This window comes from Rhinopithecus bieti, unplaced genomic scaffold (genome assembly GCF_001698545.2).
Source record: "Rhinopithecus bieti isolate Rb0 unplaced genomic scaffold, ASM169854v2 scaffold_7673, whole genome shotgun sequence".
NCBI lineage: Eukaryota > Metazoa > Chordata > Mammalia > Primates > Cercopithecidae > Rhinopithecus > Rhinopithecus bieti.
Window position 1 is genome coordinate 5,242,914 of NW_016806375.1, and position 27,176 is coordinate 5,270,089.

At 52.6% G+C, this 27,176-nt stretch overlaps 3 protein-coding genes across 7 annotated transcripts in view; all 3 read right to left on the reverse strand.

Annotated features, from left to right (window-relative positions):
• Positions 1-5,791, reverse strand: part of MYOZ3 (myozenin 3) — a 19,238-nt gene extending 13,447 nt beyond the window's left edge. The window contains exons 1-2 of one of the 4 annotated variants that reach the window (XM_017875762.1): positions 5,549-5,791; positions 3,645-3,706 (exon numbers count right to left, since the gene is read on the reverse strand). In XM_017875762.1, the coding sequence (XP_017731251.1) occupies positions 3,645-3,705 (61 nt within the window). In that variant the 5' untranslated portion in view covers position 3,706; positions 5,549-5,791. Of the gene's footprint in view, positions 1-3,644; positions 3,707-5,200 lie in introns of all 4 variants that reach the window. The other 3 variants (XM_017875761.1, XM_017875764.1, XM_017875763.1) reach the window with 3 other exon arrangements.
• A 3,877-nt stretch (positions 5,792-9,668) lies between these two features.
• The window catches only part of LOC108532079 (wiskott-Aldrich syndrome protein family member 2-like), a 36,317-nt gene continuing 18,809 nt past the window's right edge, over positions 9,669-27,176 (reverse strand). Inside the window, exon 2 of the mRNA XM_017875850.1 lies at positions 9,669-10,226. Within this exon, the coding sequence (XP_017731339.1) occupies positions 9,669-10,109 (441 nt within the window). The 5' untranslated portion in view covers positions 10,110-10,226. The remainder of the gene's footprint in view (positions 10,227-27,176) is intronic.
• LOC108532039 (synaptopodin) overlaps positions 12,407-27,176 on the reverse strand; it is a 40,521-nt gene continuing 25,751 nt past the window's right edge. Inside the window, exons 1-2 of one of the 2 annotated variants that reach the window (XM_017875767.1) lie at positions 26,100-26,304; positions 12,407-18,683 (exon numbers count right to left, since the gene is read on the reverse strand). In XM_017875767.1, the coding sequence (XP_017731256.1) occupies positions 16,294-18,351 (2,058 nt within the window). In that variant the 5' untranslated portion in view covers positions 18,352-18,683; positions 26,100-26,304 and the 3' untranslated portion in view covers positions 12,407-16,293. Of the gene's footprint in view, positions 18,684-26,099; positions 26,305-27,176 lie in introns of those variants that run through there. The other variant, XM_017875766.1, reaches the window with a different exon arrangement.

Sequence of the window (27,176 nt, forward strand, 5' to 3'; positions counted from 1 at the left end):
GAGTCTTGCTCTGTTGCCCAGGCTGGAGTGCAGTGGTGCAATCTCGGCTCGCTGCAACCTCTGCCTCCTGGGTTCTGGTGATTCTCCTGCCTCAAACTCCCAAGTAACTGGGACTACGGGTATGAGCCACCATGCCTGGCTAATTTTTGTATTTTTAGTAGAGATGGGGTTTCACCATGTTGGCTAGGCTGGTGCCCAACTCCTGACCTCAAGTGATCTGCCTGCCTCGGCCTCCCAAAGTGTTGGGATTACAGGTGTGAGACACCACGCCGGGCCCCCATTTATATATTAAAAAATAAGTATGTGTTTTTGCATGCATTGAAAAATCTGCAAGGAGACATGCCAAGGAGACATGTCACCATAGCAAACATCTACAAGGAGACATGTCACCATAGCAGTGACCGTGGGACATATAAAGGAGGAGGGTTAGAAATTGTTTACACTGTTTTGTTGTTACTGTTTTTAACGAGAAAGTGTACTGCCTACTTAAAAATACGAAAGAATAGTTATACCTAAATACATAATAAAGCACCCTCAGTATCATATTCTCAAATACTGTACAGATGAGCTGAGTTCAATATTTTTCTTTCTTTCTTTTTTTTTTTTTTTTTTTTAAGGTGGAGTTTCGTTCTTGTTGCCCAGGCTGGAGTGCAATGGCGCCATCTCGGCTCACTGCAACCTCCACCCCCCAGGTTCAAGGGATTCTCCTGCCTCAGCCTCCCGAGTAGCTGGGATTACAGGCATGTGCCACCACACCTGGCTAATTTTGTATTTTTAATAGAGATAGGGTTTCTCCACGTTGGTCAGGCTGGTCTCAAGCTCCCAGTCTCAGGTGATCTGCTTGCCTCCATCTCCCAAAGTGCTGGGATTATAGGCGTGAGCCACCTCCCCCAGCCGAACTCAATTAAAAAGAAAAAAGAGCAGCTGCAGTGGCTCACAACTATAATCCTAGCACTTGCGGAGGCCAAGGTGGGTGGATTGCTTGGGCCCAGGAGTTCGAGACCAGCCTGGGCAATATAGCAAGATCTTGTCTCTAATAAAAAATAAAAAAAGATAAAACCTATTTGACTGAGTAATTCTATTTCTAGGAATTTATTCTCAGGGAAAAAGTTGAATAAATATGTCCAAAGATATATGTATAAGAATGTTTATTGCAGTGGGGTTTAAAATTGTGAAAACCGGGACTCAGTCTTCTGGTGGATGCTGCCCAGATGCCCCTTATTAGCAGCTAATAGTTCAAACTGCCACCTTCTACAAAGAACTGCCAGTGGAATGGATGCTGCCACAGCGCCCTTGCCTCAGGTGGGATGAATTTTGTGGAGGAGTTTATGCTCGAGAGCTCCCCACAGGCTCACACTGAACCTGGACAGCCGCTGAGCCCACATGCTCGCTCAGCAATACCCCACCCTAGGCTGCATTCCTCCTTCTCTCCCGAGAGCACTCTCTCAATAAGTCACTTGGACAAGGCTCCTCTGGTTCTGCCCTGAAGGATCTCACCCCAGACAACCCTCATGACCACCATCAGGGGATGTTTAAATACACATGGCGTGTGCAAACAGCGGAATGATGGTAAGCACGGGGAAGGAAGGCATGAGATAAATCATACTAGGATGGAATGCTGCTAAATGAAAAAAAAAAAAAAAAAAGCCGAAGAACATAGCATATAATATTTAGCCCATGTGTATGTATGTTTATATAAAGACATTCATATATGAACAGAAGAAGAATCTACATAAATATGTTAACAGTGGTTATCTCCAGACAGTTCCATTATGATGCACTTTCACTTTCAAAGCCGTTCATGTCTGTTTTGTCTGAATTAAACAAATTTTTTTAAAGTATGCCAAGTCAATGGCAAATGGATATTTTTTTAAAAAGTGATGTATTATCATTGTAACCATATAATAAGGAAATAGCTCTGGAGACAAAGAGACCTGGAGTCAAATTGCAGCTCTACCACCTACCGGATGTGACCACCTGCTCTTCCCAGCCTCAATATTCTCATTCCCAAAATGAGGATAATATCTAACTTACAGAGTTGTGCTGGGGATGAAATGACACAAAGCATAAAGGATACTTTTCTCTTAGCAAAGTATCTGCCACCTAGTAAACATGCAATGATGGTAAACATTTTTATACCTTTTACTTTACAGTGGCTGTCTTTAGGTGGTGAGATTATAAGATTTATTTTTTCTTCGTACTTTTCTTTTATTTCAAAATTGTCTTTAGTCCGTACCTTAGCAATAATCAACAAGTTCTATATTTCAAATCTTGCATCAATGATGTGTCTCCATATTTGGGGGTCTGTAATTAACTCCCCAAGAGAAAAGAGAATGCATTGCCTGACCCTTCTAGTTAGAGCGTCAATACGCATAGAATGTGCATATTTTAGCTACAAAATCAGGGTGGGAGAAGAAACTGGACATCAACAAGAGGAGGCAAGAACACACAAAATAGGTTAAAAGGATGCCACATATAAAGTCATGAAATATGACTGACTCCTTAGCACGCTGAAGGCAAATGCACAAGTCCTGCCTCAGGTCCCCTGAGTCAGAATCCTCAGGAGTAGATGCTGGGCATCTGTATGCCTAACCAACGTCAAATCATTATGATTCACAATAAAGCTAGAGAGCTCTGACTTAGCTGATTTTTTTTTTTTTTTTTTTTTTTTTTTTTTTTTTAGAGACAGAGTCTTACTCTGTCACCCAGACTGGAGTGCAGTAGCACAACCATAGCTCACTATAGCCTCCAACTCCTAGGCTCAAACGATCCTCCTGTGTCAGCCTCCTAAGCAGCTGGGACCACAGGCATGTGCCACCATGCCTGGCTAATTTTTTGTGTGTGTGTGAGACAGAGTCTCACCATGTTGCCCAGGCTGGTCTCAAACTCCTGGGCTCAAGCAATCCTTCCACCTCAGCCTCCCAAAGTGCTGGGATTACAGGCATCAGCCTCTGTGTCCAGCCCCTAAATTAATTTTTAAAATACCTGAAAGTAGACCAAATCCTGTAAAGTAGACCAAATACACAGATTCCAAAATTGTATCAAGAGTTCCTGAAGAAGTCTTATAAAACTGATAAAATGAATTTAAACTTTTAAATGAAATGATAAAAATGATTTACTCATTGGATAAATCAGCTTTTAAGTAAAAAGTTTTGTATCCAAACGGGCAGCCTGCTATTCCCACCCTGTTCCATTCTCTCCACTTCCCTGTCTGAGCCATGGGGCCCAGCCATCCTGGGCCATCCAGACGCCTCGGTGAACCTCAAGGAGCAATAAGCAAGGGCAAGTATGTGCAGAGCTTGCAGCCACAGGTAGAGCTGGAACTGGGACCGGGGTCTTCAGAGCTTAATTTGGGGCTGAGGTGAGGCCTTAGATAAAGCCAGGGCCAGGGTCATTTTAGAGCCAACGCCCAGCCTGGGACACTCAGCCTCAGCTCCTGGGTCTGTGGACAGATGGGCAAGACCCCTCCCGGTGCCTCAGGAAGCGTCCCAGCAAGGCGGCACATTCCACAGGCACTCCCTCAGGGCTGGCCTGGAGGTCACACCTGTCTGCCCAGGCCTGGGGCCAGCAGGCCAGGGTGAGTGCAGCCTGGGAGCAAGGAAAAGATGGAGTCTGAGGAAGGCATGAGGCTAGAATCACCTTACCTGGTTCAGTGAAGTTCCCCATGGCAGCCATCACTGGCCCCTTCTGCTCCTTGGGGATCATCCTGTGGAGGAGAGACCTCCATAAATGGACCAGTCTGCCTCCATTTCTCCCCAGACCTCCTTTCAGTCCCTGGTTCACCCTGTCCCGGTCCTGAACAGCTTTAGACCAGCCCAAAATCACAAGCAAGGGATATCTGAGCTGGAAGGGCCTTCAGAGTCTCCGTGCAGAGGAGACTGAGGCCCAGGGAACGAGAGGGAGGTGCTCAAGTTTGCACAAATCTATTTTCACGTTGCTAGGGAAGCACTGTCTCTTCAGGGGTGGTTTCTAGGGGCTTTCCCAGCTCAGGCATCCTGATCAGAGGGAGAGTAGGTGCCAGGGGCATCCGGGTGGGGCAGGCAAAGGTCTCAGGCACTACTGTCATCTGTTGACCCAGGAGAGTCCTATTCCAAGACTGAAAGAGGTTGGAGGTTTAAGTTAGGGGAGAGGGAGCATGGGCTAGGCTGCGGCTACAATGGGGTCTGTGAGGCTGGTGTGCCCCTCTCATCCCTGGCCCTTGGCCCTGAGGCTTGAGGGCACAGGCTGGTCCAACCAAGCAGAGAGAACCATCCCCCATCTTCCCCATCTCCCCATTACTGGGCTAACTTCTGTGGTGTTCTCTTCTCCCTCACCCCTTCTCTCCCTCCTGTTCCATCCCGCGATTTGTATCTCATGGCACTTTCAAGGAATCTTGGAAGATATCTGCAAATAAAATGAGGTCCAGGGCCCTTAACTTGCTCTCTGGAGAAGAGGCAGAGCCCTTGAGCCCCTTGACTGACCACCTAGCCTGGTACCCTTCTCCTTTGCCTCCGGGTTTTTCTATACTCCTTCCTTTGGAAAATAATCTGCCTTCATCTGTATCCCCAACACCCACAAGAGGCCCTCGGTCTGTGGGCACTCATTGTGCAACTGGAGTCTAGTGGGTGTCCCTGACTTTCTCTGTAACTGCAAACAAGTAGCTCTGCAGCTCTGCACCTCAGTTCCCCCTTCTGTAACATTAGGGGGCTAGGCTAAATCACGGAGACACATGGATGGGCTTTAGGGTGTTCACAAACCCCCTAAAACTGTATGTAAACATGAGTGTGTCTACATGCATTTGGGGTGAGGGTCATGGGATGACTGAGAATGCCTCGATCATGACCATTTAGGATTCTACAGTCCACAGATCTGTTTCTTGATAAACACTCCCTTTACAGAAATTCACAGACGCTGGGAAGGGTCTCTCATTTTACAGACAGAGAAGCTGCTTCCCTCTACTGCGTAAAAATCCCAAAGTCCTGAGCAGAGCCATTACCTATTCCCCACCTTTAATCCTAGCCACACCCTTCCCATTTAATGCAGGGTAACCTAGAGCTTAGAGTTCCTCTCCTCCCAAACCAGGATCTAGGCTTTCATGGGGTTCCAAATTCCCTAGATCTACTGCAGGGCCCTTCCTCTCCTGGGGAAGGAGCTCTGGGGATTGGCTCATCTTCTCTGCCCACTCCCCCGAGTTCCCCAAGCTCCCCTAGGATGCTGGTACCTGAGAGGGTGGGACCACAGTGGGCAGGAGGGAATCTTAGACCCCCAAGATTAACACCTCTGTCGGGAAGCTGAGAGTTGCGTGGTGTCCCTGTAGGCAGTCAGCGGTCAGCAGTCAGTAGGCAGCGAGCAGGGTGTCCCCTGCAGCCAGCTCTGGCTTCAGCTGATGAGAATCATTCCTGCCTTGCCATGGGTCACAGCCTTATTTCGGGCTGCAATAGGAGCTGGAGCCAGATGCTAAAAGCACCAGACCCTAGGGAAGACAGGTGCCCTGGCAACAGGCCTTTGCAGACAGAGGGCTTGCACCCACGTGTACACACACACTCACATATGCACGCACCAAAGTCACCTGGAAATATTGAGGGTCAGCTGCTGGTAGCTTCCGCTTGTTAACTGTTAAATCCTTAGTGCCAAGAATGGTGCCTGACAGGAACTCAGTAGATATTTGCCAGATGAATGAATGGATGGATAGATAGATGGATGGATGAATGAACTGCTCCTCAATATCTTTGCTTGACTTATCCTTTTCTTCCTTCCTTTTTTCTCTCCTGCCTTTCTTCTTCTGTCTCCTTCCTGCCTGCCTTCTTTTCTCCCTTCCTCCCTCCCTCCCTCTACCTTCTCACATTCCCTGAGCCTCTCTCTAAGGACTGAAAATAAATAAGGCAGGGCTCTGTCTTCAAGGAGCTCAGCCAGGTCAGATTCAGATGGGTAAACAAGCTTTGGGGAAGGCTCTAGGAGAGCTGAGGGGAGGGAGTTACCAGCTCAGTCTGGGGTAGGGGGTGAGAAGGCTTCCCAGAGGAGGACACACTGGAGTTGAGCCTTGAAGGATGAGTGGGAGTTCACTGGGCAGAGAAGGGGCATAGCAGGCAGTGGACATGTCACTTATAAAGATGGTAGGGGGTTGGCAAGTAGAGCCATTGCTGAGGGCAGTGCTGAGAGATTAGCCCAGACAGTGGGGGCAGGGGCCAGATCCCAGCAGGCTTTCAAAAGGAAACTGTGTTTATAAAGGGTTGCTGATGAGATCAAAGTGGTGAAATGGAGTGATCTGATTGGCATTTTCCAAAGATATCTTTGCTGCCATGTGGGAAATGGGTTGGAGGAGGCCAGACTGGAGGCACGAGGATCTGTCAATAGGGGTGGCTAGATCAGAGCAGTGACAAGGGGATAGAGAGGAGAGGGAGTTGAGGGGTATTTGAAGGACTCTCGGGTCTTGGTGAGGAATTGGATGTGGGAGGTGAGGAAAGGGAGTCCCACTCACCTGTTTCATGCTTGGGTGACTGGAAGAGGAGGAGCAGGTGGGGTAGGGGTAGACACACTGAGGTCAGTTTTGGATGAACTTTGTTTGAGGTGTCAGGGGACTGGGATGAGATCACCAGTAGGCAGTGGGACACTGTGCTGTGGTGAGGCGCCAGCTGAAGATAAAGATTGGGTCCAAGGCACACACACCACTCCTGGGGAATGGTGGGCCTAGCAAGGATGGGCTGGGCACAGGGTGGGGAGCACCTGTGTCTGTATGCTGGCAGACTATCCTGGGGTGTATTTCTGACACTCTCTCAAATCAGAAGCCTGGGTTCTGCTGTCCACCGCCCTGACCTTAGCTTCCCAGCCCTCGGTGGGCCTGAGCTTCTAGAGAGGAAGAGTGAGATGTGCTCCTAGGGCCAGCTTAGCCTCACCTGGGAGCAGGACCACAATCCCCTTCTCTGGCCAAAGGACGCTCCTGTCAGGAGAGGATGCCTCATGGCCCGAGTCCTTGCCTAACTGGGGCTTCCTGGCTCAGATGGGACCTCTTACAGTGGCTCCTTTCCTGCCCTGGCACCCCCACCTGTCATGAGGAAACAGCCCCAGAGCACAGAGCCCTGACCCAGCTTGGCCCTGCCCACTCTGGTGACAGCGCTCTGTGGTCAGGGCCTGGACAATACCACCTGAGACATTACCTAGACCAACTCTCCCCTTTATATGGATGGGGAAACTAAGGCCTAGAGAAGGAGTGGGCTCACCCAGGGTCACCTCGCTCATCCATGACAGGACCAGGACTTCAGCCCAGGAACTTCTATGGCCTCAAGTTGTCCGTAGTTCCCATCTCTCCCCATGGCTGCTTCTTCCCAGGCTCCCATCCCATGTGTCTCAAATATTCCCAGACACCCAGAGTCCCATGGACTGCTCCATGCTTGGGGAGAAGGGAAGGGCATCAGACACAGCTGAAAATGACACAGGAGGCAGAAGAATGCAGGAAGCATTTATTGAGGGCCACAGCTGAATTCTACAAGAGGCAAGAGGCAGGACACAGGCAAGCTCTAGTGGGTTAGAGGAGAGTTTGGGGAGAAGGCAGTGACAATGAGAGAACAGCCAGGGGCTGGCTTGGGAACCGCGGGTTTCTCAAGGCTGCCTCCTGCTAGTCCTTTGGGAAATGCAGGTAGAAGTGGATCCTCTATGCGACTGCCTCAGCCAGAGGCCTGATGGTGCCCCTTCTCTGGGAGGGGCCCTTAGCCCCAGTCTCCTGCACTACAAGGGACCCAGCAGCAGGTGGGGGCTTTGGTAAATATAGTTACTCATCATTAACTGAGTAAGAGCTCCTTCTCATCTTCACACCAGCAGGAGCTGTGTCCTCATTCCTGAGGCCCAAGGAGCCCTCTAAGGTCACACTTTCATTCCAAAGCACCCCGTCCCAACCCTCCTTCATACTGACCTTAACTCTCTCCAGCCTCACTCGGGGGTTCCAGACCTAACACCACCCTGACGGGTGAGTCCTAAACCCACACTCTCCATCACCTTTAGCAACATCCTGCTGTCCTATCACCTACATACGCTTGATCCTCAGCCAATTCCATCCCCTCAGCTGATCCTGAAGCTAATATTCTGAACCTCTAGAAGGCTCTACCAGCCAACTCTGGAAACTACAGAACTCAGCCATATTCCTCCCTGAGTCCCACCTGGGGACTGGAATCAGAGCCACTGTGGTTTAGGGAGTCAGTGAGGGCCTACAGCCAGGCTCCTCCAGGTCACTGGACACCAGGCACCAGCTAGGTCAGAGTGCACTGGGGAAGGGATGCAGCAGGATAATGTCTACTTTTCTGGGCATGATACAGACACTGGGACACTGAAGAAGGGGACATTTCCAAGGGGGCCAGAAATACAGGCAGACCCTAACCTAACAGCCTGCTCATGTACCCAAGCTCATCAGCCCCTAAATTCAAGCCCAACTAGCCCACCACCACCACCCACCCCCCACTTCCTAATACCATGGAATGCATTTCAAGACTGGAAGAGACCTCAGGGGTCATCTGAGCCAATCCTGTCCCCTGCTAGAATCTCCTCTATGCATCCTGGCCATGCTTTTCATATTCCCCGTAACAAGTAACTCTTTGTCTCTCTCTTTCCCAATAAGCAACCCCAAACTGAGGGCAATCAGGTAAAGCCACATGGTAGCTCTGTATCTCTTCTCTCCCCAGTTCAGCTTTGAGCCCAGAACCTGCCATGACTGGGCCCAGAAGGAACAGATGAGCTGGAGGCCCAAGTCCTGGGCCTAAGGGAAATCACTGCCTTATAGTTCTCTTATGGCTGCAGATAAGATGTCCTGGACAGTCTGAACCGGGGTGGAGAAAGTAGCATGACAGGGACCCAGGGAGAATGTTCCTGCCTCTTCTCTCCAGAGGGTATAGTGGGACACCTTGAGCTGGCCTGGGAAACCTCTCTAAAGGTCATTGTGATTAAAATAGTGCTTGTCTGGGAAGGGATGGAAAACAGCTGCTCCTGCCTGGGACTTGGTGCCAGGGAGCCGGATGGTCAGGCCAGTGCCTGGACATGGGACATAGGCCTAGGATCTTCCGAACACACTGCACTTGCCAGACTCCAGAGAGCAGAGCCAGGAGGGGAGGGAGGAGTATGGAACCCCGAAGGCAGCAAGTCCCGGGGTCCATATACACACTGCCCTGCTTCATCCAAGGCACTAACGTGTGTGTGTGTGTGTGTGTGTGTGTGTGTGTGTCAGAGAGAGACAGAGAGAGAGAGAGAGAGAGAGAGAGAGTCGAAGAGAGAGGAGAGAGAGAGAGAGGAGAGAGATGAGGTGTGTGTGTGTATTGATGGGAAGGGATTTTGACGTTTGGGATTGTCGTGCCAAAGCACATTAAACAGATGGGAAAGCTGGAGGGGTCAAATCAGGAAGGGTCTTACCAGGTCCACCACAACAGCTGAACTGAGAGAAGGGCTTAGACTCAAGCTGCGTCCCTAACCATCCCCAAGCCCAGAGCTCTCCTCTGGCTGACCCCTCATCTCTGGGGCTGCCCAAAGAGGCCAGACCCTTTGGGTCCCCCAGGTCTGATGAGCCTTCTTCTGGCTCTGTCCTCCCGGGGTGGGGCCGGGGGTGGGGCTCTAGGTGGTGCAGGAGGCCTCATGCGGGCTGAGGCTGCCCGCTCAGTCCTGAAGGCTGCGTTCACCCGCGGGACAGATATGTAGCCGAGGATGCGGGAGACTTAGCCCGGAGTCCTCGGAGTCGAGGGACACGTCGAGATCCGTGGGCAGCGGCGGTAGCAGGAGGCTGGGAGCGCGGGCAAGCGGCTCCGGGGACTGGTGCATGACGACGGGCCCGGCGGAAGCGGGCTCCCGGGAATGGGCGCGTAAGGCTGCCCCGGCACAGCAATCGAGCCGGGGCGGCGGGCTGTGGCGGAGCGCATGCGCGGGGGCGGTGGCGGCGGTGCCCTTGGCGGGGAGAAGGGCCGCAGGTTCTCGGCGCCCGCCGACCGCGGGGAGGCGCTCTTGCGCCGGGCCGCGTTGATGATGTTTCGCGCCAGAAGCGCCTGCAGCTGGCGGCTGGGGGGCCGGGCCTCGGTCTCAGGTCGCAGCGGGGACACTGAGCGCTCGCTCCACGAGGGAGACATGGGCGGCGGCGGCGGCAGCGGCGGGGGGCTGCTCATGCTGCTCCCGCGGCTTGGCTCCCACGGCCCCGGGCTTACCCAACCGTCTAGGCTGCTGGGGGGCCGGGACGCGCCCGGCGTCCAGGGCGGGGAGGTGGGCAGGCTCTCCCGGCGGTCCTGGGGAGAGAGCAGAGAGGGTGGGGCAGTCATTAGTGCTGGGGTCCTCCACACCGGGCTTTAGGAAGGGACGGAGTCCGATTTGTCTATTACATCGAGAAGGGAAGCCACGGATCCAAGTCAGGAAGTGCCTGCAATAAAACGCAGGCGCCCAAACTCAGCCCAGAACGCTTGAAGAGCCCCCGCTGTCTTGTGTCTGCCCCGTGTTAAGAAGACTCGCTTTGGAGAGAGACGCCTTAACTTACTAACTGAGCTTGGGCAAGTTTCTTCACCCCTCTGGGCTTCAGTTTCTGCTTCTGTAAAATGGGGTGTAACAACAGTACTTAACCCTATAGGGTTGTTGTGAGGGTTAAATGAGATAACTGATGGAAAAGAACATTACATATATCGGCACATTCCTTGGAAGAAAGTGCTCAATAGGTGTTGATTACCATAAAGAAATACTGGAAGGGCCTGCCTGGCACGGTGGCCCGCGCCTGTAATCCCAGCACTTTGGGAGGCCAAGGTGGGTGGATCATCTGAGGTCAGGAGTTCGAGACCAGCCTGGCCAACATGGAGAAACCCTGTTTCTACTAAAAATGCAAAAATTAGCGGGCGTGGTGGCACGTGCCAGCTACTGCGGGAGCTGAGGCAGGAGGATCACTTGAACCTGAGAGACGGAGGTTGCAGTGAGCCGAGATCATACCACCGCACTGCAGCCTGGGAAACACAGCGAGACTCTGTCTCAATTAAAAAAAAAAAAAAAAAAAACTAGAAGGATATAGAAAAATACACGCGAACTAACCAAAGTGGTCACCTGTTAGGAAATGGGGTAAGAACAGGATCAGGGCATGCAGCCTGAGGCACTGGGAGCTGCTCTGTTTGTGGCACATCCCGGGAAGCTTTCAGTCAGGCTAGCTGAGGGAGGCTTCGGTTTCCCCATGATTTAGGGAGAGGAGCTGGGAGGGTGGTCCTGGACCCAGGGCCACATGGGAAGAACTAGATAGAGGCTGAGGCTAGTGTCTCAGGGCCAAATGACAAGTCAGGATGGGCTCTGTATGTCCTCCCGTCTGACCACAGTGTCACCTGAGCAGGGAGGTGGGGCCTAGAGCTCATGACCCAAGCCAGTCAACAACTATTGAGGCAGGGGAACCCGGCTCTTCAGCCAGAAGAGTAGGCTGGGGCAGGGAAATGGGAATAAGACTTTTTAATGTATTACTTTTTATATAAGTTTAGATTTCCGAACCGTATGAATGTATTACCTATTCAAAATTAAAATTTAAAAATATTGACCATTATTATTATTTTTTTAAGATGGAGTTTTGCTCTTGTTGCCCAGGCTGGAGTGCAATGGCACAATCTCAGCTCACCTCAACCTCCGCCTCCTGGGTTCAAGTGATTCTCCTGCCTCAGCCTCCGGAGTAGCTGGGATTACAGGCATGTGCCACCACGCCCGGCTAATTTTGTATTTTTAGTAGAGACGGGGTTTCTCGATTTTGGTCAGGCTGGTCTCCAACTCCTGACCTCAGGTGATCCACACATCTCAGCCTCCCAAAGTGCTGGGATTACGGGCGTGAGCCACTGCGCCCAGCTGACTATTATTAAAGTTGGACTTAGGGAAAGACCCTCTCAGCCCCAAACCCCTTGCCATGTCGCCATGGTCACTTCCTCATCTTTCCTTGGATGCCCAAGCAGGGAGGAAGATCCTCCTGACAGATGGAAAGACAAAAGGAAGTCGGGTCATTCCTCCCCAGGCAGCACATGCCCCTCACTGAGCTTTCTCACAGCATGGGGAGGGAGTGTGGTTTTGGAGAGGCCAAGATGGTGAACAGCTTGGAGGCTATGAAGCACTGGTTGGCAATGCACGGCCATGCCTGTTTCCTTTGTACTTAAGGACTTTCAGTCTACAAACTTTGTTCTCATCCTTTATCTTATTAGGTTTTCACAACAGACTAGTGAGGTAACTAGCATTACCACACCCATTTTACAAATGATGAAAATGAAGCTCAGAGGTGTAAATAACAATCTAGTGTGTTCTGCCCCACCAGGAAGTGTGTTTTGTGTGTGTGTGTGTGTGCGTGCGGCTCAAAGCCTACATGTTTAAGCAGTTTGAACTGGTTGGAAAGTGGAGGGCTTGGGAATCCCTGCCTAACATGTATCTCCTGAACTTTCCAACTGTTCACCCAATCTGATTCCAGCAATAACCAGTCCACCTTGCCATTCAATCCAATCCAAATTCACTAGCAGTCATCCACCAGAGTTCAGAGCTAGCCAGGCCATTCCATGCTTCCTACCCAATCAAAATCTAGAACCATCCAAAGATTTATTCTTTCATCCAATCAATGATCAGCCATAACCAAGCCAGTCATCCTCTCATCCAACTGAGGGTCTTCTAATTCCTTCCAATCCAAAGGAAATAGACACTAATTGTATGTTTTATCCAAACTGAATGTAGCAGCTGCTAGATGAGCCCAGACTCTAAATTGGAGCCTTTTAAACTAAAGAGGAATGTTATACAACAGCCTGAGCAGGACATTTTTCATGGGATGCTAGTGCTGGAGTGACCTTAGAGACTCCCTAGGGACATCCAAGCTCCCAGTCATCAAGCTGAAAGTTAAGGCTCAGCCTGGGATCCCACTCTTTTCCTCCCAGGGTCAGAATTGTGTATACATGAGCCAGAGACACTGGGAGCTTCTCTGTGTCTGTGAAACATCCCAGTCAGGCTGGTCGTAGAAGGCAGACTCCACAGTTTAGGGAGAGGAGCTGGGAGGGAGGTCCCAGCTCCAGGGCCAGAAAAGGAGGGCTAGGGCCAGATGCCAAATCAGGGTGGGCTCTGGCATGACCCAACACCTGACCACAGTGCCACCCTGAGCAGGGAGGTGGGGCCTAGAGTTCATGACCCAATCCAGTCAGTAACCACCCAAGGCAGAGGAACCTGGGGTCTTCAGTCAGGAGAGTAGGCTGCGCAGGAGAGCTATGATAATTACCTAAAAATCTCTAAAGCATTGTTTCTGCCTTTGGTGACCACAAGGGGAATGCTGGGGCCAATAAGTGGAAGGAACAACAATTCAGCCAAGACTACAAAACAGAAGGGCTCAAATGGGGTTGAATGTTGAGGGCAGTGGTAAGCAGCTCCTCATATCTGGAGATGGGCCAGAATCTGACCTCACTCTAACAGCCATGCCTGGGCACTGACTCTGTGTGTGTTTGGAGTGGGGGGTGTGCACTATAGGAAAAGGCTGCAGGAAATCAGAACTCTTCACTTTCTGACAGACAGTTCAATGCACCATGCACACCAGAGCTCCTTGGGAATGCGGTGGGTGAAAATTCAAAAAGTAGCATCCACTCAACCCAACCCCAGACCCAAAGCAGGGCACATGTGTGGGGTGAATGCATAAGTAGAACACAATCAAACCTGGACTGTCAGAGATCAAACAGAGCTCCCATACCACCTTCTGTAATCCTTTCACTGCACAGAAGGGGAAACTGAGGCCCAGAGATTGGAAGAGGTTGTCTGAGGTCACACACGAATCAGATGCAGACCTGGGGTTAGAACCCAGTTCTCCTGACCATCTATGGCAGTTCTTTCCTCCCCACCAGCGGCAGAAACTCCATGCTTTCAGGATCCAGACAGTGAAAACAATGGCAAAAGTGGGAAATGGCCAAATGTAGATAATAGAGAGGAGGGAGGGGGCCTGAGGGAACTGGAGAACGAATGCTGGCTAGAGGAATTTCTATTCCACTTGTAAAGAACCCAAACAAACCTGAACCAGAAGAGGTAGTGCATTTTCCCCAAAAATCCTCTACAGTATTTTTGGCCAAACTCTGAGGGAAGGAAAGAACAAAAGGTTGCTATTTGCACAGGGTTCTGGCTCCCTGAGTGCTGTAGAGAGGAAGCCCTCCCTTCCAAGCCAGCACACGTCTGTACCCGTGCAGAACCAGACATACAGCAGATGCAGGCAGCACACAGGACACAGCCACTTTCACGCACAGTAATTGAGCAGGCCCACTCCACTTCCCAGGCTAGAATCGGGGAGGAGGAAGAGAACCCTGACCCCTAGCAGCACGGAAGAAAGAAACAAGCAAGACGGATTTGAGGCAGAGTGTATTGAGAACATGAGAGAAAACAAAGTTGGGGGCAGAGCTCAGCCTGGCCGCAGGAGCTGCAGAATGAAGGGTGGGCTCTTCCATTGATGGCCCTCAAGGGTCGAACGGAGCAGGGGTCCAGGGCAGGGGCTTCACTCTCTTCTGGGAGGGGCCAGGCCTGAAGGAGCTGAGCTCACTCACAACTCCCCCATGCATACCCCCTCGATTTGTGTGAAATGAGCTCACTAAGAAGGCACCCCTGTTCCCATGGAGACAAGCCCAGAGCTCACAAAAACTGCAGGCTCAGCCCAGCATGGGCACCGCCTCCACCACCCCTTGCCCCACTGGGGAGCCCAGAAATAGGGCTGGGAAAGAGAAGTGGGTGGTCCTCAGCCCCCAGCCTTGCGAAGCTTCCATCTGAATCCTGCCACTTGTGTCTGTATTCTCTCACCCCCCACAAAGCTTTGGTCGGGGGCTGTATCATATCACCTCTAAAAGTGTCAGAGGTGATGGGGAGTCTCCAGCTACCTGACTTAACACCCTCACTGTATGAATGTGGAAACTGAGACCTACAGACACACATGCAGTTGGTCTGTTAGAATCCAGGTTTCAAGTCCTAAATTTTCCTCAAAACTCTAAGATCTCCTCTGTCCCTTCCCACTGCACTGCTATGCACCTGCCCCAGCTCCTGCTGGTACTCCCACTGTCCCCAGGCAATCTTGAGCCTGAGCCAGCCCAGCCCAGCCCAGGCATCCCTTGGCCTCTTGCAGCAGCTCATTTCAACCCTTCCCTCACCAGTTCACCCTCACAGCCATCTAATGCCACCTGTCCTTTGGCAATAGCCCATTTCCTCTTTCTTCCCAGGGGACTGTCTTGTCACTTACAAGCTCTTCCTTCAAAGGACCAGCCTATCCTCTCAATCCTCACAGATTGTTACAGCTAGAAAAGCCCTCTTTGTATAAATGATAAAACTGAGGCCCAAAGAGAGAACGTGAGTGGGCCAAAGTCACACAGCAAATGGGAGGGTAACATGGGACCAGAACCCTCCTCTCCTGCCTCCCCCTGGGCCCCGTTCCAGTGCACTGAGGTGGCTTCTTTTAGTCAGGCAGATCTTGGTTGAATCTGAAGCCAAGAACAGCCAATGGATACATGGCTAGGGGCCACCCTCCCTGTGGCACACCCACATCTGCACAGCCTCCTACAGGGCTCTCCTTCTCTTGGGGATCCCCTGGGACGTCCCCTACCCCTACAGCAGTGACAGCAAGCCAGGAAGAACTGGGGCTGAGGCCTGGGCCCAGTCGTCTCCCTAAAACAGAGCCAGGCCTCGGAGGGGGCAGGAAGAAAAGCGTCAGACAGCAGTGGTGGGCTGAGTCCGCAGCCAGCAGAAGGACCCCGGAGAGGAGCGCAGGCGGAGGCGAGGCAAAGCTCTCTGAAGCAGCGGAGAGGAAACGGTGTCCGGAAGGCAGAGGCAGAAGAGACAGGCCCATGGAGGTGAGAATCCAGCGATAGGAAGAAAGATGCCAGGAGCTTGAGCCTCAGGAGGGAGGCCCCCACTGGGGCAGCTGAGGAGGCAGACCCTTGGCTGGCTGACTCCACAGGCACTGGCAGGCTCTGTCTGCTCCAGAAGTCCCTGTTAGGATCCCCTTCTAGGCCACTCCTCCAGCAAGACGCTGGCATCAGACGCTGCATCCCTACAGCTCACAAAGGCCAGAGGATGCCCCTCTACCGCATCAGGGCTGCCAGACAGTTCTCTCTCCATGACCCTCCTCCCCACTCAGACATGGAGTCCGACCCCCATTGTAGTAGGGGAGGGGCAGCTTCAGCTCAGAGAGGGGAGGCGACTCGCCCAAGGTCACAAAGCCAGCTGGTGGCCGCATCTGACCTTGAACCATGGACTCCCCATTCTCCTCACTCAGCTCTGTGCCATTTCCTGCCACGTCTGCTCTCCATCTGGCCCTCAAGGAGGGGAACTTGACCGGCAGTGGGACCCCAGTGGGGTTCGTTACTTGAAGCAGAAGGAAGGCTTCCACACCTGAGCCTCAATCCCGGCGTTCCGGGTAGAGAAGGAGGGCCTGGGGGCCTGCTTGGCTCGGGGAGACCATGCCCTGGAGGGAGACACGGGGGAGATGTCACCGCCGTAGGGAGGGCTCACAGCCGTGGGCTGCAGGCTGTCCTGGCCGGGGGAGGTGTAGAGGCCCGGTGAGGAGCGGGAGGGCCGAGGCAGGGCAGGAGATGGAGGGAGAGCCCCCTTGGGCAGGTTGGGCACCAGGTCCAAGGAGCTGGGCTTGGCAGGCGAGGCAGCTCTTGGTGAGACCTTGGCAGGCTCCTTGATAGGCGAGAGGACAAAGAGCGAGGGCCGCAGCTGGTACGGCGGCTGCTTGGTGGGCTCTGGGCGCAGGACCCCGTTCTCAGGCAGGTAGCCATGGTAGAGGGAGGCAGGCGGGGTCCGGGCTGGGCTTCGCGATGCCACTCGGAAGGCCCCGGGGGCGTTAGTGGGGTATTTCCAGGAGGAAGGCAGGGACATGGTAGGTGATGGGCAGCGGGCCAGCTCCGGTGTGTGACTTGAAGACTCGATGACATATTTCTCCATCCGTGACTGGCGGCGGGCATAGAGCTCAGCCCCCTTCCCAGAGGCCTCGGAGAGGTTCTGGTTGGGTTTGGGCTTCGGCTTGGCCTGGATGCGGGGTGACTTGAGGCAGGAGGCCCACTCTGGGACTGCCTCCTCTACCGCAGCGGGGCTGGCCCTGTCGCGAGGTGCTGGCTCCTGCTGGAAGTTGGACGCCTCGGCCCCCAGTGCGAAGGGCTCCTCCTCCACGCCTACCTCCCCCTGGTCCCTCTGCCGCCGCTTCTCATCCGCTGTCTGTACCAGATCCAGCAGGTCTGGATTCGGGGTCACCTTGGGCTTCTCCACGAAGGTAAACATGGATTTGCGGCTGCCCCGGCGGGCCATCGACTCCTCCAGAATGCCTGTCTTGCTGGCAGGAACAGCCTGGCCCTTCAGATGAGAAGACTTGGGGTCGGAGCTGGGGTACAGGGCAGAATATGAGGGAGGAGACCTCACCCAGGAAGCCAGAGGGGCTGTGGACAAGGTCTCAGTGTAGGTGGGGGGTGCAGTGAAGTTCCCCAAGGGGCGTCTCTCTGAGGCCGGGCTTCGCTGCCCCATCAGCCTCCTTTCCACCATGGGGCTGTGGGACATTATGTGTCTCTGTGGCCGGGGACTCCTGTCTGGGATACTGGGGGGCTGGGGAGCCGGGGCCTTCTCCCCAAAATGTCGTCTCTCTAGCATGGGGCTCCTCTCCATCTGGCTGGTGCCCCCTGGCGCCTGGATCCCAAAAGGCCTGGCCGTCCTGTTGACCACTGATGGGGGCTTGGCCAGTGTGAAGTGGACCTCACTGTAGACCTTGGTGGGTGTGGTGGCAGCTGCTCGCCCAGACATCTCTTGATCTGCTGACACCACTAGGGTGTTGGGCTGGATGTCAATGAGCAGAGAAGTGGACATGAAATCTGAGGCTGGGGGCCTGGAGCTGGGGATGAGCGTAGCTTCTCTGGAGAAGGTGCTGGTGGTGGTAGCTGGAGTTGATACCTTGTCAATTAGGAGTGTGCTGCATCTCACTTCCTCAGCCGGTGCCTGGGGTTGCCCGTCAGCACACAGGGTGCTGGGTTTGGAAGCAGGCACTGTGCCATTGGATGGGAGTTGGGCCTCTGAGGAATTCTGTTGGATGCTAGAAAGTGGCAGGCTCTGTGGGACGACAGTTGCCGGTGGGTTCTGATTGACATCGGTGGCTGGCGGGTTGTGGCTGCTGTTAGAAACTGGTGTGGTGAGCGTGGCACTGGGCGAGGCAAGGTTTTGGTTGACATCTGCAGATGGGCTGTGGTCCTCAGCTGGAGGTGGGGCCGGTGAGGGCTGCTGGGCCTCTCGGTTTTGGGACAGGTGGAGCCCATTGGCTGTCAGCAGTGCTGCGTTCTCCTTTAGATAAACCACCAGTGGCACCTCTTCCTCCTCACTGGCCACCCTCTCCAGGTGCCGCAGCAAGCTAGCCTCCTCTGAGTACCCCTCCATGCTGTGGCCAGGGACCCCTCTGTCGGGGCTCTGGGGATTGGGGTGCCGTGGAGGGCCTGGCTCCGACAGCGAGGTAGAACTCAGGCTGAGCCCCGGGGCATGGCCTGGGGGGCTTTCAGGGAGCACTTTGAGGGACTCTTGGCTGGGCTTCTGTCCCCTCTGGCCGTGGCTCTCCAAGGTGAACTCGTTCACCCTCTGCCGGCGCCTGTTGAAGAGTTGGACGCCACGGGAATTGGAGCTGGGAGGGGTGGTCAGCTGGGCTGCAATCTGCTGGCTCCGCGCCTTGGCCTCTTTCAGATCCTTCTCCGTGAGGCTAGTGATCTGGCCCAATGCTGCGGGGAGGGACAGAAGCCCAGTTAGCAAACAGGAATGCAGTGACACAGGGGTGCACAGACAGACAGGCAGACCGAGATGGTCGCCTTGGCCCTTCCTACACAGGATCTCTTCTTCTGGAATTTAATTGTCACTCACTGTTTCTTAGAATTAGCTCACTTCGTAATCAGCCCTGACCTACCTTTCATGGCCCAACTCAAATGCCACCGCCTCTACGCCACTCTGATTATCCTCTCAGGATTAACTGGTCCCTGATTTGGATTCCCCCTGACAGTTGCTGATACGGCACTTTACCAAACTGAGTACGAACACCTCACCCTAGAAGTCCCACCGTGTCCCTGGCTCCTCCCCACCGCCTTCTCCTCTCTCACTAGGCTCTGCCACACTGGCTTGCTTTCTCTTCCTTGAAAATGCCAAGTATGTTCCTGCCCCAGGGCCTTTGGACTTGCTGCTCCTTCTGCTTGGAATCTTTTCCCAGGTAGCAGTCCATGCTGGTTCCTTCTTGCCACTCAAGTCTCAGCTGGAATGTCCCCTCTCTGGAGGCACCTTTCCTTCTCCTATCCCAATCTGTTTTGTTTTCTCCATAGCATTCACCAAGTTGAAATGATCTTTATGTTTCCCTCTCTATTATCCATCTCCTCACCTAGAGCATAGCTCCAAGGGGGCGATGACCTTGCCTGACATGTTTTTTTTTTTGTTTTGTTTTGTTTTTTTGAGAAGGAGTTTCGCTCTTGTCACCCAGGCTAGAGTGCAGTGGCGCAACCTCGGCTCACTGCAACCTCCGCCTCCTGGGTTCAAGTGATTCTCCTGCCTCAACCTCCCAAGTAGCTGGGATTACAGGCATGTGCCACTATGCCCGGCTAATTTTTGTATTTTTAGTAGAAACAGAGTTTCACCATGTTGGCCAGGTTGGTCTCAAACTCCTGACCTCGGATGATCCACCCGCCTTGGCCTCCCAAAATGCTGGAATTACAGGTGTGAACCACCACACCCAGCCACCTGACTTGTTTATCGCTCTAACAGCAGCTCCTAGAACAGCACCTGTCATACAGTGGCACTCAGTAGATATTGCTGAATGCACAAATGAACCCCCAGAATATTTTCTGTGTGCCTTCCTTAGGGCCCTTTATACTTTCAGACTTATAGTATAGGAATGTGCCCTAATTTTTTTAAACAAAAATATTTTAATAAACCACTGTCTGGTTTAATTTTTTTAATTTGTATTTATTTATTTTTTTGAGACAGTGTCTCACTCCGTCACCCAGGCTGGAGTGCAGTGATGAGATCTCAGCTCATTGCAGCCTCTATGTCCTGGGATCAAGTGATTCTCCTGCCTCAGCTCCCCAAGTAACTGGGACTACAGATGTGTGCCACCATACTCGGCTAATTTTTTTTTTTTTTTTTGAGACGGAGTCTTGCTCTGTCGCCCAGGCTGGAGTGCAGTGGCCGGATCTCAGCTCACTGCAAGCTCCGCCTCCCGGGTTCACGCCATTCTCCTGCCTCAACCTCCCGAGTAGCTGGGACTATAGGCGCCCGCCACCTCGCCCGGCTAGTTTTTTGTATTTTTTAGTAGAGATGGGGCTTCACAGTGTTAGCCAGGATGGTCTCGATCTCCTGACCTCGTGATCTGCCCGCCTCGGCCTCCCAAAGTGCTGGGATTACAGGCTTGAGCCACCGCGCCCGGCTAATTTTTTTTTTGTAGAGACAGGGTTTCACCATGTTGCTTAGGCTGGTCTCAAACTCAGGTGAGCTCAAGTGATCCGCCCACCTCAGTCCCTCAAAGTGCTGGGATTACAGGCATGTGCTTTGATTTTATAAAGAGATGTCACTAATATTTCCCCTTTTTAGAGTAGGTAATATATTCACGTAGTCTAAAAATTTATTTATTCATTCATTTTTATTTTATTTTTACTTTTCTGAGACAGGGTCTTGCTCTGTTGCCCAGGCTGGCATGCAGTGGCACCATCATAGCTCACTGCAGCCTCAACCTCCTGGGCTCAAGCCATCCTCCCACCTCGGCCTCCCAAATGGCTGGACTATCATCAGTGTGCACCACCACGCTTAGCCAATTTTTTTTTTTTTTTGTATTTTTTGTAGAGAAGGGGTCTCGCTATGCTGCCCAGGCTGGTCTCAAACTCCTGGGCCCAAGTGATACTCTGGCCTTGGCTTCCTAAAATGCTGAGATTATAGGCATGAGCCACCATACCTGGCCCTAAAATTAAAACATAAAAGGTATACAGTAAAAGTGTCACCCCATCCCCGATTACTCCATATCACAATCAGGTAACCACTGCTTGTGTCATTATTCTATCTCCTCCCAGGATTTCTTCCCATTTTTACTTAAATAATCATTTTAAAATTCACATCCTTTAACACTAGAAAAGTAACAAATTGAGCTAGTTTCACCAATGACTACTCTAGAACATTGCATTCTTTTATTTTATCTGCACAAGACCACAATGAGACAAGCATTGCTTGCCTGTGTTTTTCAGAAGAAGAAACGGAGGTTCAGAGATATATAAGGAAATGCCCCAAGGCTGCAAAGCCAAGGGTGACAAAGCTAGAGTCAGAACTGTTCTTTCTGGGGTTTCCAGCCCATGCTCAAGCTGTCTGCTCATCCCAAAAGGTCTCTTTGGGACATAAGGGGCAGGAACAAGGTCATCAGGGGTAAGGGGTCAGTCTGGGACTTGAGGTCCTGAGATCAGGCTGAATTCAGTCCCCTATTAATCTATAAGATCACTATAGGCAACCATTTCTCTTTCTATCCCCAGTGCCCAGCTGGCACACAGTTGGTGCTCAATTTATAATTGTTGAATAATTAATGAACAAAGGATGCATGAACAAACGCCTTGACAGACAGGTGGATGGATCAGCCTGTGACCAGGGTCAGAAGCAACATCAGTGGCTAAGAAAATTCCTCCCTCCGTCATCCCTCTCCTCCCTACTGTGGGAAGCTAATTAGTTCTTGAGGAATCTGACCCTGCCCTCCCCTCCCTTGCCCTCATTAGCACTGGCCATGGCATGCTGAGTCTGTCTCCAGGGACAGTCTTTCTAGGCATCTTGCCAGCGAGGCTCTGAATTCATGGACTCTCAGAGCTGGAAGAATTCTTACAGAGGAGGTATTTCATCACCACCCTGTTTTATAGGTGAGAAACAGAGGTCCAGAGAGTAGCCCAGGGTAGAGCCAGCTGACCCCACATGGGAGCCACAGGGAGGTCCACACAGAGCAGAGAAGCTGTGACCAACAGTGTCACAGCAACTCCACTGGGGCTAGGCCAAGTAGCCACAGGTTTTCTGGCCACAACCTCCTTCTTCCCTCCTCCATCAAACCTGGCTTTCCCCTAACCTATTAGAAACAGTGAAAGCATACAGCCTATCCCACCCACCTATGATACTACTCACCTCAATAGGACTCCTCTCCTGCCTGGATCACCCTATCTATTAAAGATGTCTATTAGCCAGGCTGTTCCCCTGGGAGGTGCCTAAGGGATGGGGTGCCAGCCACACAGGAGGGCTCTGAGAGGTTGCTCAGCTCATGCAGCATCTGCTTAGAAACCAGGTGTCCTGGCCTGAATCCAAGCTCTGCCATTTGCTAGCCGTGTGACCTTGGCAAGTTACTGTACCTCTCAGAGCCACAGTCTCCTTAACTCGACATGAGTGTTGGGAGGCCACAATGAGATCATGAATGCCAAGGCCTGACTGCCATGAAGCCCAGGTGGGCAGAGGGCTCATGCTCTCCTGGCATAAGCTGGCAATTGGTCACCCCATTCCCCTCCCTGGAAAAGGTCAGATACTCTTCCAGCATAGGAGATTCGCTGAAGGTCAAACAGCAGGGGATTCCAGAGCTACGGGGAGGCAGAGCTTACTGCCCCCAAACACGGAACCTCGGAATCTCAGAGGCGGCTGTCACCAAGTCCAATCCCCACATAATTCTTGCATCTTCAAAACCACACCCTTGAGTGTGCAAGTCTCTGCTTATATACTCAGGTGACATGAGCTCACTCCCCCAGGAGGTGCCTTCCACTAATTAACATTCCTCAGTTAGAAAGTTCCTCCTTACATTAACTTCCATCCACTTTTTTTTTTTTTTTTTTTTTTTTTTTCTGAGATAGGATCTTGCTCTGTCACTCAGGCTGGAGGGCAGTGGCGTCATCATGGTTCACTGTAGCCTCAACCTTCCAGGATCAAGCATTCCTCCCACCTCAGCCTCCTGAGTAACTGGGACTACAGGCATATGGCACCATGCCTGGCTAATATTTGTATTTTTTGTAGAGACAGGGTTTCACTGTATTGCCCAGGCTGATCTTGAACTCCTGAGCTCAAGTGATCCACCCACCTCAACCTCCCAAAGCGCTGGGATTACAGGTGTGAGCCACCATGTCCAGCCTTCATCCACTTTCTTGATGTGGGTCTGCCTCCCCAGGCTGCACAGAAAAAAATCTTCTCAGCCAGGCACGGTGGTTCACGTCTGTAATCCCAGCATTTTGGGGGGCCAAGGCAGATGGATAATGAGGCCAGGAGTTCAAGACCAGCCTGGCCAATATGGTAAAACCCCATCTCTACTAAAAATACAAAAATTAGCTGGGTGTGGTGGCAGGCGCCTGTAATCCCAGCTACTTGGGAGGTGAGGCAGAAGAATCACTTGAACCAGGGAGGCAGAGATTGTGGTGAGCCGAGATCACACCACTGCGCTCCAGCCCGGGCGACAGAGCAACATTCTGTCTCAAAAAAAAAAAAAAAAAAAAAAAAGTTTTCTCGTTCATTCCAGCCTGACAGCCCTGCAGAGATTTGCAGATACATCAGATCCCCTTGGGACAGGGTCAGGATAAACATCTGTGGTCCTACCAGTGTTTCTTATGACACAGTTGCAGCAACAGTAGCTAACATTGATTGGTCACTTACTGTATACCTATACACATACTTTACTCATATTATTTAATTTTCAAAACAACCCTATAAGGCACAAATTATTGTTATTTATTGATGAGAAATCTACGGCCCAGAGAGGTAAAGTGAGCTGCCCAAGATCACAGAGCCAAAAGGAGTAGAGCTGTGTTCACACCTGGCTCTGCGTTACTGCAGAGAGCACTAGGCTCCTGGCTGGCTGGTTCCCACCGTGCAAGGCTCATGGAAAGCACTTCAGTGTTTGATTACTCCAGACCTCGCAATGCCCTTGCATTTTTCTGCTTTTCTCCTTACTGGCTCTAGAAGGCCATGGGTTTAGAAAATCCTCAAATGTCAGAGTGTGAAGGGCCTTTAGAAATAAGCTGGCCTGGGAGGCCCAGCCAAGGAAGGGGTCAGAGAGGAGGATGTGAGTCCAAGACCAGGTCAGCTGACTCCCAGTGAGGCTCCATTCACAGCCTGGGCTGCTGCTAAGATCCCATCACCGCCACCTCTCTGAGCTTAGAACTGCTCCCAAGCTACTGTTCTGGAACAAGAGGAATGGCAGAAAAGGCCAGGAGGTAAGAGAGCTCTGCCCTCCAAGGCAAGCTCCTGCAGCCCACACTCCAGCCCACAGTGACTCCATGGAAAAGGAATTCAGCAGGAGGTTTGGACCAGATCCAGCCAGCCATCCAGATGATTTTTGCCACCCTTCACAAACAAAGCTGGGGAGGGAGGGGTACCCCAGAGTCCCTCGTAGCAGGGCACCAGGGGGCAAGTCCATCTAAAATTCCTCAGACTAGGGAGCTGCCCTCTCTGGCGATGTCCCAGGCAGCTGCTCCAAGATCTTGCTCCTGGTGTCAAAGGTGGGGGTGGGGAAGTAGCCAAAGGCTACAGGGGACAGGTACCTCATTGAACCCTCAATTGGCCTGGCTGTGGCCTGCACTTGTGCAAGTCATGATGTCCCCACCGCCTCCCCACCCAAACTGATGCAGAGCCAGGTTGGGGGGCTAGCCCTTTAAAGACCCACCCTGGACATTGGATCAGGAGCCCTGAAGACAGGCCTTCAAGAGAGGAAGGCGTGGAGCGCGGACACAATGAAAAGCTGCCTGGGGTCGGGAGACTTGGGTCCAACAGGGTAAATCCTGAAGTGGAGGAGTAGGCAAGAAGCCCCAGCACAGTCATTAGAAGGGGGTTTGCAATGACCGCTGTCACTACCAAGCCCCCGCTGCAGCCCAGGTGCAGTGCTGTGCACTTTATGCTTATCACCTTGTTCAGTTCTCACAGCACCTCCAAGAGGTAAGTCCTGTGATTCTTCTCATTCTGCAGGTGAAACTGGGGCTCAGAGAGACCTGCCCAGGGTCACACAACTTAAGAGTGGCAGAGCTGGAATTCAAAACTCAGAAAAGTCTGGCTCTGAGTCTAATCTCTTAACTATTCTCCTTCCAGACTAGGACTCTGGAAAGACGAAAAACAAGAGAGGCTCCAGTGCTCCTGGATGATGGTCTGCAAAGCCCTCTGCTTCCTCATCTCATGATCAATGCCCCTCAGCAGCGTCTTCTCCCCTGAAAACCCAGCTGCCTAGAACAACTCCTTCTTTCTCCCACTTCTTCCTCTCAGAAGAAGAGTTGATGAACTCATTCTTACTAAGGTAGAAAGGACTGCTAGGGCATGAAAGATTAGTAGAGTGGGAAGATCACAATGTTGGGAATCAGGAGACCCCAGTTCTCGTTTGGCGTAGGAAGGGACAAACCCTTCCCCCCCCCCACCCACTGTGGACAGCTGCCTGTTCTGCCCACCACTTGGGGCCCGTGTGGACGGAGGATCCGCAGGAGGGAGGTGGGGCCGGGGAGGGGAGGCCAGAGCAGAAGGTCAGGACAGGGAGAATTCAAGGAAATGCTTCTTCACACGATGCCGTCAATGGGAGTGTCTAGCCAGGGTCGGGTGGGGTGGGGTGGGCCAGGGGGCCAGGGGTAGGAATAGAGATTGGCTCAAGGCAGCCCATTGTGGTTGTCCAGGGGTCTTGGCAACAGGAAGGGTAAACAGGCTGGGTAAACTGTCCCCCTGGTGAGGTCAGGAAGGAACCAATGACTGGCCACTGCACAACCTCTGGCTCAGCTGGGGGCAGGAAAATGGAGAGGCCTGAGTGATGGCCTGGCTACCTTGGCAGCCCCTTCCCCATTCCTCCCGCTGAAAGGAGGAAATGACGCAGGCTCCAGGCCCTGGGGATTTCTCCATCCCCAGAGTCATGGCGAGTGCAACCTGACTGGGGCCGGCAGACTGCCAGACCTCCTCTTGGGAGGAGAATAATCTAGGCTTTGGTGGGAAAGACTGCCGGGCATGGGAGAAGACACAGAAGTGGGGTGGGGAGCCCCAGGCCCAGCCCCCGCCTCACCACTCACAGGCTGGCAGAAATCACCGCATACCTCTCCCTTGATGCCCAGAGGAGAGACTAAGATCAGAGGGGGATACCACATGCCCTAAGTCATATACCCCAAGCCACAAAGGCACCTCTGGGTGCTCATCTTACTCACTCTGCTGGGTCCTCCCTGAAGCCAAGCTTCTCCCTGGATGCTCCTGCCGGCCTTCGGGCCTTGGTTCTCAAAGCCTCCAGCAAAGGCAGCCAATTGCCTGGCTGACGAAGCCAGGAAAATCCCACATCGACAGCAACACGAAGGAGCTGGATATGACTTTTCTCCTCCACAGATGACTCAGCCCAGCTCTTTATCAGGAAAACCGATTTTGCAACAGCCTTTTAAATGGCCTCTCCACCCCAGTCTCTCCCCCGCCAATCTACCCGCCCCACGCTGCCAGATTCATCTTCCTCCCTCTGGGCTCCACTCATGCCTCTCTCCTGCTCAAAACCCTCTGCTGCCTCCCCAGGACATGGAGGATCAAGAGGAGAGGCTTCATCCTGGCATTCAAAGCCCCTCCATTGGGGCCTGCCCGAGAGCTCACTCACCTTCTCTCTGTGCCCTCAGCAACAGTGGAGGGAGTTCGGTGGCCTGCAGTTCCCACAGTTGCCCAATGAATTCCTGCCTGCAGAGCAGCGTTTGCACAGACCCCCTCTACCGGGAACCCTCCTCTGTCTCACATCCTTTCTACATGCCCTAATCCCTCAGATTTCCGGCCTACCTAGAATGCTACCACCCCCTCCAAAAAGCCTTCCCTGATCCACCAACGTTCTATCTGCACCACTTCATAACCATCACCTTGTGTATTATTCATTCTAGTAAAAGTTATCTTTCAGGGTGTGCTCACCACATGCCAGGTACCAGGACAGGGCCTTATTTCATTTACTTCCACAGCAACCCAGGAGGCCAGCACTATCCTCATCTCCACATTAGAGAAGACGCTGGCTCAGAGGGGCGCAGTGACTTGCTCAAGGTGGCACAGCCAGCCAGAGGAAGAGCTGAAATTCAAGCCCAGGTTGGCCCAATGCCCAGTCCAGGGCCAGTCACGTGGGCCATGCCGCCCCCTCCCAGTGTTTGCTTTGTAGCAATCAGGCTCTGGGCCCTATTTTCCCCTAGAGACTGCAGCGGCCTCGAGGGCAGGGGCCTTTACGGCTTCACCTCTGTATTCCTCCCTGGTCCCCTCCACATCTTCCACTG